The sequence below is a fragment of the Scardinius erythrophthalmus genome (genome assembly GCF_964197995.2).
Source record: "Scardinius erythrophthalmus genome assembly, chromosome: 7".
Lineage (NCBI taxonomy): Eukaryota > Metazoa > Chordata > Actinopteri > Cypriniformes > Leuciscidae > Scardinius > Scardinius erythrophthalmus.
The window spans coordinates 33,556,621-33,568,729 of NC_138227.1; the positions used below are offsets into that span (position 1 = coordinate 33,556,621).

At 38.8% G+C, this 12,109-nt stretch overlaps 1 protein-coding gene across 2 annotated transcripts; it reads right to left on the bottom strand.

Moving 5' to 3' along the window:
- Positions 1-7,130: 7,130 nt before the first annotated feature.
- LOC308693157 (uncharacterized protein) lies at positions 7,131-9,926 on the bottom strand. 2 transcript variants are annotated; one of them, XM_081369945.1, is made up of 4 exons: positions 9,499-9,926; positions 8,984-9,142; positions 8,795-8,890; positions 7,131-8,525 (listed from the first exon to the last, which is right to left on the bottom strand). In XM_081369945.1, the coding sequence occupies exons 2-4, from the start codon at positions 8,999-9,001 to the stop codon at positions 8,211-8,213; spliced, it is 429 nt and encodes a 142-aa protein (XP_081226071.1). In that variant the 5' UTR covers positions 9,002-9,142; positions 9,499-9,926; the 3' UTR covers positions 7,131-8,210. The 2 variants fall into 2 exon arrangements, with proteins under 2 accessions (XP_081226071.1, XP_081226072.1); XM_081369946.1 differs by having other exon boundaries at positions 7,134-8,525; positions 9,412-9,670.
- Between the last annotated feature and the right edge of the window lie 2,183 nt (positions 9,927-12,109).

Below are 12,109 nucleotides of genomic sequence, written 5' to 3' on the forward strand. Positions count from 1 at the left end.
ACTGAATATAGGAAATATCAACTTTTTTGTAAATATTTCTGAATAGGAGCATCATCCGTCTTTAAAATCTGGACAATCTTCTGGCCCTAGTAATCTGAAATGATTGCTAATAGCTATTACAGAGGAACAAATTTTTTAAAATTACATTTTCTATAGATAAAATGAATGTAATGCTGTCCAATGACAGCTGCTTCTGCCGCCATTGAGCTTAGTGTTCTCCCTGAGATCCTAAAGTGTTATATGAAAAAACTGAAATGCAGAAAAAAAATCATGTGAGATGAGGCATACAGTCCCTTTGTTTCTGTGATTTGCTGATTACCAGGTACATGGGATAATGCCCGTTTATTATGTTGGGAATGGCAAGACCACTTATCCACATCCAAACTGATGGAAATGGGTGGATTAAACCTCTGGTTCTCATCCAGGGAACAAGAAGGTTGATTACCACTGCATAAACCTCTTCCACTTAAATTTCAGTGATGTCTGTTATTGTGAATATTTCTTGCCTCTCACCACCCGGATATCGATTTCACCAATTATCTGCTGTACTGCCTCGAACATGGTTTTAAACCGGGCTATCCCAAAACACAATCTGTCATAATCTCCAATCCGCTCTCGCAGAGCCTGACATTGTAGATAATCTGAATTAGGGATGCACAATATATCGACCACATATCGATATCAGCCGATAAATTCTTATTCACTGTTATAATATCAGAGGAGAAGGCTGGCAGAACGGTAAGTTATTGAACTAATACTCATTTTCATGGTATCCCACAGGCAAAAATATATATCTATATATATAATAATAATAAAATAATGTGGCAGCAACTAAAATTGAACAATAAAACCATAATTCAATCAGTTAAATCATTAAAGGGGGGGGTGAAATGCTATTTCATGCATACTGAGTTTTTTTACACTGGTAAAGAGTTGGATTCCCATGCTAAACATGGACAAAGTTTCAAAAACTAAGTTGTACGTTTGAAGGAGTATTTTTGTTCCAAAAATACTCCTTCCGGTTTGTCACAAGTTTCGGAAAGTTTTTTTTCGAGTATGGCTCTGTCTTACGTAAGATAGAGAGGAATTTCCTCATATGGGTCCTAAGGGCACTTCTCCGGTAAGATCGCAGATCGTCTAATGCTTAAGGATCGAGCAGTCACAATGATAAAGGTTCGCGGTCGTGCGTTGGAACGGTGAGTAAAACTGTTGAATAAATGTCTCTGTGTGTTGTTAGCTCGGCTCGTTAGCACAGCTAAGCTTCGCCCACACGGCCCGCCCCCAGCCGCTCGTTTTTTTCCGGAAAGACTCAATCTTTCAATTAAAAATATAATAAAACAAAAGACTTTTTGGCAGTGTTGTAGTCGAGACCAGCTCACTCGAGTCCGAGTCGAGACCGAGACCAGAGAGGGTCGAGTCTGAGTCGAGACCGAGACCAAAGAGAGTCGAGTCCGAGTCGAGACCGAGACCAAAGAGAGTCGAGTCCGAGTCGAGACGGAGACCAGAGAGGTTGGATAACCTAAGGTTGGGTCTAAAAAAACAGACCTAAAGATATCTTCAAGAATATGTAAAATATTTGGTGGTAACAATAAAATTGGCACCATACTCAAACAGTAAATCAAATATACCATGGAATCATGTACACTGTAATGGTAAAAAGGCCACATAGTAGGTGGTGTGTAAAGGTCATTTTATTACAATTATTACTTACAATTATTACAATCAGTAAGTGCTCTTGTCCACATAGCAACGCTCTGTTTTTCATGGCAACGGTGTGTTATTATACTTCGCAGCGGACTGTTATCAAGAAATATCAAGAAATAACAGCGTTTACGCGCATCCAGGGCGTTTAGCGCGGCGTGGTGGACGCGAATTCGACTCAGTCGCGCATCCTACTGCACACGAATTCTGTGTGGCTCTTATATGCAAACTGAATTATGGATGATAAGGCAGACATTTTCAATACATAGTTGAGCTAGAGGCTCCACATCACATCTGACCAGGCTCCTGCTGCATTTGCATGGCGCGAACGTTAGTCTCAAGTCATGCGCAGTTGCGCACAAGAAAGTCAGCAATCAATGGACGTTTCAATCAAACAACAATTTAAAGAAATATTAACATACAGTAACAATCATGAAATATTTTGAATGGGACTCGAGTGGACTCGGGAATAAGTCCGAGTCCTAATATGTTCGAGTACGAGTCAATTCCGAGTCAAAATGCACACGAGTCCATGACAAGACCGAGACCATTAAAATATGGTCTCGAGACCGAGACCGAGTCCGAGTCTCGAGTACACAACACTGCTTTTTGGAGATATGAAGGATGCAATACTACTCTATAGGTACTCAAGATTAACAGGAGATTGAGTGAAAATGAGCATTTCACCCCCCCCCCCCCCCTTTAAGCATAAAACGTCCATGGTTGTAGGCTATATGACTTTACAAACATTTGACATATTACAGTTTTTCTCGATTGCTTAAACACATTTCTTGAAACTATGCCTCGTATTCTCAAAACTATAAACACAAATCCATAACGTCTCACCCAATTCCCCAAACATCCTATTTTCAGGTCAAAATGAAGCTCTACACTCAAAACCATTCACTCTCGCTGAAAAACCAAACTATGCCCTCAGACAGGACACACAAGCCCTCAAAATCACACACACTACAACATAGTCTAAGACACTGGTGCAATAAATTCAAAACAACATTTCCAAAACTGGAAAGTTATGTTGCTTGTGGTTCCCCCCTCACAAACCTTTTCACACGATGAACACAAAAGACACAACCAGTGGATACATTGGCACATTTTTATTCATACACAGAAAACACACACACACACAAAAATATTTTTTTTTTCCTGTTTTACTCTTTTTTTTTTTTTACTCTCTCCTCAAAAAAATGTTTTTTATATTTACTTACAGTAAGATGTGTGTGACCACCATATGACAGTAAAAGAGCACACACAAACCATATTCTAATATGGAATACGAATTTTATTGGAATGGTAAAGAGTGTTGGTCGTGACAGGAGGGTCTCCACTCAAGGATACAATATGATGGACACGTCTAAGAATGTTCCACATGTGGTTGAAATACCATCATTTGCGTAGAAAAGATAACATTCTGGGAGTCCAGACTATAAAGGAGAAAGGATGCCCTCCCTTCACTGTCACACTCTGTGTTACTCTGTGTGACTGTACGACTGCTGGCCTTTTCTTGCAAGAAAATAAACCTCATCAAAGACTATTGGAAATGTTTGTCTCTTATTCAGTGATAGAATTTTGTTTGTCACCACACCTCCCTGAAGGCTCTCAAGGCGACGGTAAAGCGACTCAAAGTTGGCCTTACTCGTAGCCCAGCCTCCCTCATAGTCATACCATTGACAAAGACATGGGCAACTAGAGTGGCTTGAATTTCATCTGAGACTGCTTGTCTTCTTATCCTTGCCCTTCCTCCTCCTCATTCTTATCCCTCCTCGATCTCTTCCTTCATGTCTTTCTGGATCCATTGTTCCAAAACGCAATAAACTGATTTGGGCCCTTTTATCTATCTATTGAAGGTTCTGATTGATGTGTGTTAAATTTTGACTCTTAGTGTTTCCACCTGGGTAATTGTGTGCTAACTGAGCTAAAGCTGTGCTGATTGAGTGAACAATTTTGAATGCTAGTGCTTTCTATATGAGAACATGGTCTTAGCAATGAGAAATGAAGGGATTTGTGTGTAGAGTTTTGCAGTGACAGTTCAACAAATCTGACTCATGTGTCAAAACAGGGAATAGTGTTTATAGTTTAGTGAAATGGGTGTGCTTTTTGATAAATGGCATTATGGTTTTGAAATTTTAGTTCAAAAGCCTGGTTATAGTGTTTAAGCAATCGAGAAAAACTGTAAATAAATATAATTCAGTGTCTATATTAATGTGCCGCAGCTGTTTCAATGTAGTATAATGCTCTTTTCACATAATTAAATGGTCTCTAATCCAACCTGTTACATTTTCTAATTAGGCTGAAATTAACGTGAGTTCTCCTCCGCCAACAGCAAGAAGGCAGAGGACCTGCACCACCACTGATAGATGAAGCGGAGATACACAATATTGGAAGAATAGTAAAATCCACTTCTAACACAGAAAACAGCAGAAAAAACTCCCAATCCACATCTTTCTGTAAGAAAAATCATATTGCATAAAAGTAATATTGTTCAATAAAAGTATTTTAATATAAATTGGCTGATTTGCATATGGGTCAAGATGACAGTTTGTATGCTAATTATTTTAAATCTCTCCTTTTATTTGATGATGCTACACATTTGACTCCCATATTACCTGAGCACCATTGGAATTCAGTGCATCTTTCTTACACACCAGCAGGGGGCCTATGAGACCAGAGTTGGTGTCTCTGACTGGATCACTGGAGGTGAAGTACAGGTAAGAAATACAGTGTGGGTCACTTTCAGATGGTCCCTCCTTCAACTGCCACCTGTAGGTGAACGTTTCACCTGGCTGAACTTGATATCCTTTCCTCTTTATACCTACAATACATTAAAAGACGTTTATTTCTCTGGGACAAAACAAACATTTTGATTGACATATTAGCCAGAAGGGGTAAAATAAGTCTCACTGTCTTGATAAAAGACACCCTCAAATGGTTTGTCGCACTGAAGACCATGTGGCTGGATACTGCAGATTCTGTCAGCCTTGTTCATAAACATCACCTGAAGGGTGTCTCCAACCTCAACCCTCAGAACTGGACCTACAGACACCATAATGTAAATGTGACAAAGGTTCGGTTCAGTTCATGTAACACTTTTATCTAACCAAGGTTGAAAATGTTATCTAAATCAAAATGATTTAAATCCACATGAAAAGGCTTACCCAAAATGCCTAGATGAGTCTCAGCACTGGTTTGTTTTCTCTTCAAAGTGAAACTCTTATCTGTATATTCTTTGTACACCACTTTCCAATACTTTCCACCAAGTCGGCCACCATCCATCCCAAACAACACCTCTGAAAAACTAAGGATGATATTTTGAATTATTTGTCAATTGTCATAAACCTTCTCTAATTGCAGTGCATGTCTGAATTATAATCAGATATTTAACCTCCCAGGTTTGGTCAGCGACTCATTGGTCAGTTTATCCATTCCTGATGGTGCGTAGTCCCACCGAACCTTCTCAGCAGCAAAGAAATACTTTCTAAGCTTCCCATTGAAAGCAACTGTGGAGTTTATCTTATCCCTGCAGGATGAGACTTTGAACAGGGCCTGCATACCAGCTGTGGAAGACAACATGGAAAAGCCCTGTCACCTTCCGTGTAGGCAGTAAGCATATAACGCTTTTTGATGATATAGACATTTTACATTTTTTAATGATCAAGACAATAATAATAACACACATTTAATTACTTTAGCTCAAATAAGTCTAAAAATCCTGTGTAATCTGGGTGGTCTAATTCAGGGGTTTTCGATCTTTTAGATGCCATAGAACCCTGATCATCCTCAGGAGAAGCTATATAATTTAATTTATGAAGACCCAATTTATACTAATTTAAATAGGTATACTATAGTATACCAGTATAGAATATTATTTGGAAAATATTTGAGATCTTAGTGTCCTTGTTAAAACATTTATTCATGTGAATATTCTCGGCACTAACAATATATATTAGTAGGTCTCATTAAAGGAGAACTCTGGTCAATTTTAACATTGAGCTCATATTTTTGTACATTTGGAGTGCTGTCAATATAGAGAACAACAACAAAAATCGGTGTTGCCTACACCAAGTTATTCTATTTTTAAAATTTGCACCCTGTTGACTTCAATGGGGCAAGTACTAAACCTGCTTTTAGCCTCTTAACATCCTTGATGTGTCATTACAAGTGCACAGAAAATGTGAGTGATTCCTTCAGAGTGAACACGAGTGAATCTGACTGCAGTAGATGTGAAAGATATGTATAAAAATGATGTTATTTAAGCCAGCGCAAATACCTGTGTTTACATCCTGTTTTTCGGTTGAAGTCCAAAGTAGTCGATTGCCGAGTCGAGGATGTTAAGAGGCTAAAAGCAGGTTTAGTACTTGCCCCATTGAAGTCAACAGGGTGCAAATTTTAAAAATAGAATAACTCAGTGTAGGCAACACCGATTTTTGCCATTGTTCTCTGTATTGACAGCACTCCAAATGTACAAAAAAAATAGCTCAATGTTAAAATTGACCGGAGTTCTCCTTTATGGGTTTAGCTATATATCAAAAATGCTGTTGGACATTGTTGATAATGAATCAACCCAAACAATCACACCCCTCTCTTCATTGCTCCGCCTCCAAAATTCACCCTCCAATCCAACCCGCCCTTCTCCTAATCAGCCTCGAACACCAATCAATCAGCGGCATGTGAGTCAAGTGCACTAACAACACTGAAAAAATTATTCATTGAATTTAGTCAATTATTTTATGGTAAGTGGTTGCACACAATTGATTTTACCTACATTTAAACAAATGCATTAAGTTGAACTGAAATTGATTAAGTTAAACTTAATGCATTTGTTTAAATGTAGCTAAAATCAATTGTGTGCAACCACTTACCATAAAAAATTTGATTAAATTCAACGAATCATTTTTTTCAGTGAATGATGCAAAACACAGCATTCTCTACCAATAGATCAATGGCACTAAACATATAATTATCTAACAATCGTCACCACGACTATCACTACACTGTAAAAAAAAATCATTGCTAATATTGAAAAATTCAAGGCAACACATTGCATTCACATTTTTATGTTTTCCCAACGATTAGCAATGTAATTATCCCAATTACAATAACGTTGTTGTCCTTACTAATATTATTTAGTTCTGATAAGGGACAGCGCTTTAGCCATGTGATTACCCCAACAACAATAATGTTGTTGTCCTTACTAATATTACTTAGTTCTGTTGATGAACAGCACTTTAAATTCCTCGTTCTACCAATGAATATATGTTTGCTCAGTCAATAGCCTCGTTCACAGCACTAGAAAATGTTTATCAAGAATATATTGATTCTCTTTCCACTATACTGGAAACTCACTTATTTTCCTTTGGCCTACATATCTTTTTTTAATTCACAAACTAAAATAAATCCATAACAAACAATGTCATACATTTCAAGTATTTTATTTCACTGTGACCAAGGGTGTATTTTACTGATTAAAAACAAAAAAATAGGTGGCACTATGCAATTAAACCTCTTCAAAATAATATTAATGAAAAATAAACACAGAAAGGCCACATAAATGTTTTCAATTAAGATAAATGTCACAGTAGACATTGTCACAGTGTTCTGGCACTCAGAACATAGCCCTAACAGCCGTAATTCACAGTAGCTGAACATGAAATCGTGTTGGGAGTAAATGTTACCATTGTAACCAACATACAAGAACTATAAATGCATGTCAAATGACATACCATATAACTCCAAAATGAAACCACAGAAAGGATACCAATTTAAGAGGTTTACAATCCAGAACTTCTGGGGCTCAGAAACATGGGCCTATACAGGTCAAATTACAATTAAAATGTGAAAAGTGTAAATATGCAATCAACACAACCACCATAAATGAAAAACTATTAATACACATAAAATTTGACATCAAATACGTCCACAAAAACCTGAAACTTACACAGAATTACTGTTTGGGCAATGCGAAAAGTTCAAAAACATTTTGGTTAAAAGAGCCCATCCAGCATTACGTTAGAGCATCATGATACAAAATAAAATATGGTGTTTTTTTAGGCTGTGTGCATATGATTGTGTGTTTAATGTAAATGTTTGTCTGTGATGATCTTATGCATGTATTATGATGGTTATTGAGCAACTGTAACCAATCCTCTTGGGATGTGTGGAAGTTTGAACATTTGGTTAGAAGAGTCCATCAGCATTAGAGTTGCCAAGGAGCAAAACAGAAGAGAAGGCCAAGGCAGGAGAGATTTGGGATATTGTATGGTACTGTAAGCACCATACACCAAAAAACAAAACAAAAAACTTGAAAGATATCCTAACGATATCCTTAAGAATGCCATAAGTGTCTCTTGCATTTGTGCAAAAAAACAAAACATTGAAATCAACCACACATGAAGGTGCAAACTATTGTTAACATGAGCTACTCAATAAGAACAGTACATTCATATTACTATTGGCCTATACAGAAATTGCCCTTGGCCTCATTTTCCAGTATTTCACAATGCTAGTTTGTTCTTAAGCGATCGGACACGCTTTGTGCATTTAGGTCCCATTTCCATAAAGACGCTCTGTAGAGTATCAAAAGTGTACTTGAGATGTTTTGGGTAGGAAATGTTGAGGGCGTATAAAAGGCCAAAAAGGTATGCCACAGCAGTGGGAGTATCAGCGATGTCCTGTAGAACTACAGATTCCTCCACAATCAATGAAATGTTTTGCACCTTTGGAGAGGAGGTTTCCACAGCACAGTCCTCGAGGACATAAAGCACCCCCACAGCCACTCCCTTTACGGCCACATCATCTGGATCAGTTTCCTATAATAGAGATGTCAAAACATTAAAAGGTGATTTTCAACACACAACACAAAACACACACATCATCTTCATCTTGTAATTGTAATGGGGCAGCCGTGGCCTGCTGGCTAGGGGTTCGGGCTTGTAATCGAAGGCTTGCAGGTTCGATTCTCTGTGTGTTCACTAGTAGCTGAGGCAATCTTCTTCCATCCCATCTTTCTGTGTTACTTTTTTCTCCATGTATTTCTGGAATGATGAGTGGTTATTCTGTTATGATAATTGACACTTACAAGACATTGCTTGAAAAGTTGTCCAGGTTCCTCACAGAGAAAAATGGGAAGTCCTCTGAGTGCAGCATCCTGGCGGTGCCGGATAATATTAGAGGTCTATCAAAAAAGACAGGGGAAAAATGTCTTTATATCAGACAAAGAAACATTCACCTCAGTGAGCAGAGGGATTTTCTCTACTATAACTCATACCTCATCATCAAGCTTCATCAGGATGTGTTCTAGGTCCTTTCCAAAGGATGCTTTCCGGGAACGGTAGAGCCGAAGGAGTTTCGGAGTGTATTTCTCCACTGCAGCTCTAAATGTCCCCAGTAAGTTCTTATTGGTGATGCGAAAAAACTCCTCACCAATCTGTTAACATGTACAGAAGAACAGTGAGTAAAGCAATAGTGTTGCTCTGAATATTGTAACGCTCAGCCTAGATTATAGGTGATAATACACAAATAAAACTTTACGGCCTTGACCCTTCTTAAATGTTATGTCTGAGTGTTTAGCAAAAAGAACTCAAGGAGAACATCCATTCAGTTAAACCCAAAGTGTATTTACAAAAAAAATTAAATAAAAAATAAACACCAAGCTGTACCAAAAATACATCTCATATCAAGAAAAACAAAAAATACCTCGTAATATAAGCGGAGGAAGTGTCCTTATTAGTCCCGTATCATGTACAATATGTGTGTGTGTGTGTGTAGTAGAATCGGCCTCACCGGCTAATTCCTAAAAGTCCGGGAGCGCGATGTGAAGCAACGCTGTCCTGTGACGAAATCCCAAAGGCAAAAAATCCAGAGTTCTGATTATTCCACAATGAAGTTTCCAGTCACAGTCTTGCACAGCTTGATGAGATATAATCCTGCGATCGATCGCAAATCTCTGAGCACTGAAAAGTAGCTACTGTACGCCGGGTTTTTTTCCCCTCCTTTAAACGGAAGTCCAGTAAAAACAGCTGATTCAAATGACGTCACGGGAATTCCCTGGAGCTGTGCGACAGAACTCTCGCGTGAGTAAACGGGAACTCAATCACTTTTCCGGGCAATAAACACAGGTAGAATAATTATAACATAGCAGCTGGCTTATTAGATTAATTTGACTAATATACTGCAATATAAATATTCTTCCCTTATGTGGCCGCGCTACAATATTACCATGTAAATGAAAGTTTACAGCTATTTAAATGACAAGAGTAAAAACATTACTGTCAGCTTTGTAAAAAACATACCTGTTCTTTAAAGAATAAAGCAGGCCATTGATTTTGTATCACCATGACCATGGGTTGCTCCTCAACTACCTCCCTTCTCCTGTGGGAGAATGTCAGGTCCATCTTCACTCTGATAAGTGAGTCATCTACTCGGGCTTTCTTTGATGCTTCCACCAAGAGCATTCTTTGTTCCTCAAGTGAAGCATCATCATGTTCATTTGGATGGTTAGGACAATGGTTAATTTCACACTGTTTAGCCCTTTTCAGAGTGTATGTCATGTCACCGTCTCCCTTGGATTTGCTATTGATAGAGACTTCACTGCAACCAGCCACTCTGAGCTTTGCTCTGAAGTTACTGAACCTATTCCTAATGCTGGTCAACCATCCCTCATAACCATTGCCATCATTCTCTTTGAGGCACGGGTACTTGGATATCAAAGCGACAGCAATGGATTCGACTTCATGAGGCCTAGGATATGCCGTAATGTCAAAAGTCACTTGAGTAATTTTGTCCAGAATGTCCGTCTTTATGTCTCTTGTCACATCAATCCCTGTTTTGGTCTTTTCATAAGCTTCATTTGCCTTTCTTAATTTCAGTTCCACATCATGAGACAGAGGGGGGATAGTAAATGGAGAAGGCCAAACTGAAGTGCTGCGCAAATTCCCTGAAGTGGTTGGTGAGGGGTTAGTTGAGGTGTGCACTGGAGAATTTAAGCTTGCCGTATCCAACGACGATATGGATCCAAGGGACTGACTATCACTATTGTCAGGCTGGGATGCAATTTTCCACTTAATGTGCAAAACTGCACGATCATGGGGTAGTTCGGATATGTTTGACAAAGTGCAAAGTGCGTTTGCGAAATCAGGGTCCTCAAATTGTGATGTAAAGTCCCCCTGTAGCTGTAGCTTTTCTTTTAGCACGTCTATAAGGGCATCCACTGACTCTGGCACTTGTGAAAGATGAACACGCCGTGCCTCATCATCAGAAACCACAACACGGAGTAGCAAAGTCTACAAAGAAACAACAACAATGACTTTTAGCTTAGAGTAAAATTTTGATATCTTCATCAATTGACATTGAAAAAAATCTTAAGATAGCTCACCATTTTCTCTCAGCGCGAATGTGTTCTAAGGGTCACCCAGAGCTTTCCTCCAACAGAGTAGGCTGTCAAAGGATAGTAATGATTCAAGTCATTCATATCAAGAACGATGACCTCACCATAGCTGCTGTCATCAAGTTGAAAAGACCTATAATGTTCAAGGTACCATGCTACAAGCTTTTTGGATAGGAATGACACTTTGTCAGCATCAACTAAAATGCTCAAAATCTTGAAAAACTGTGGCTGACCATAGCATTGCCCAGCTGTGATGATCATGCCTTGACCATATTCTGTTCCAAAGAATTGCACTTTACGAGTGACAGAGACTGTTTCCACATCTGGGAATTTTCTTAACACAGCAGATCTCTGTGCAATGTCCAAAGATCCCACCTGAACAGCCAACCCTATCTCACGGTGAATTCGTACTAATTCGCACGATTTAACCAAGTGGCTAAATCGTACGAAATCATACGAGCTGGCTCGTACGAAATCGTACGATTTTGTTCATCGCATTTAATACACCCCTGTGTAACAGCGAATTCGTGCTAAATCGCAGGAATGTATTAAATCGTACTTTATCATACGATTTTGATCATCGCATTCAAGAAGCGTGACCCAATTCTCGTTCTCACAACATCGCGTTATTTATCAACAGTTTACGCACGCGGCGGCACGCCACATCTCGGTGAGTAGGCTATACCAGACGGTGTTTCGATATAAAGTTCATTATATGTGCTTTATTAATCCATATCGGCTTCTAAATGTTCTCTGAATTGTATTGGAGCTGGCTCGTGCGAAATCGTACGATTGGTTCATCGCATTAACACATCCCAGTGTATCAGCGAATTCATGCTAAATCATACGAATTGTTTAAATCGTACTATATCATACGATTTTGTTCATCGCATTCAAGAAGCGTGACCCAATTCTCGTTCGCACAAACATCGCGTTATTTATCAGCAGTTTACGCAGGCCGCACGCCACATCTCGGTGAGTATAGGCTACCAGACGGTGTTTCGATAT

Excerpts from the sequence above, each read along its gene's own strand:
- LOC308693157 (XM_081369945.1), bottom strand. Across the intron at positions 8,526-8,794 it reads AACTTTTCAAGCAATGTCTT|GAAACTGATCCAGATGATGT; the intron begins GTAAGTGTCAAT and ends TCTCTATTATAG.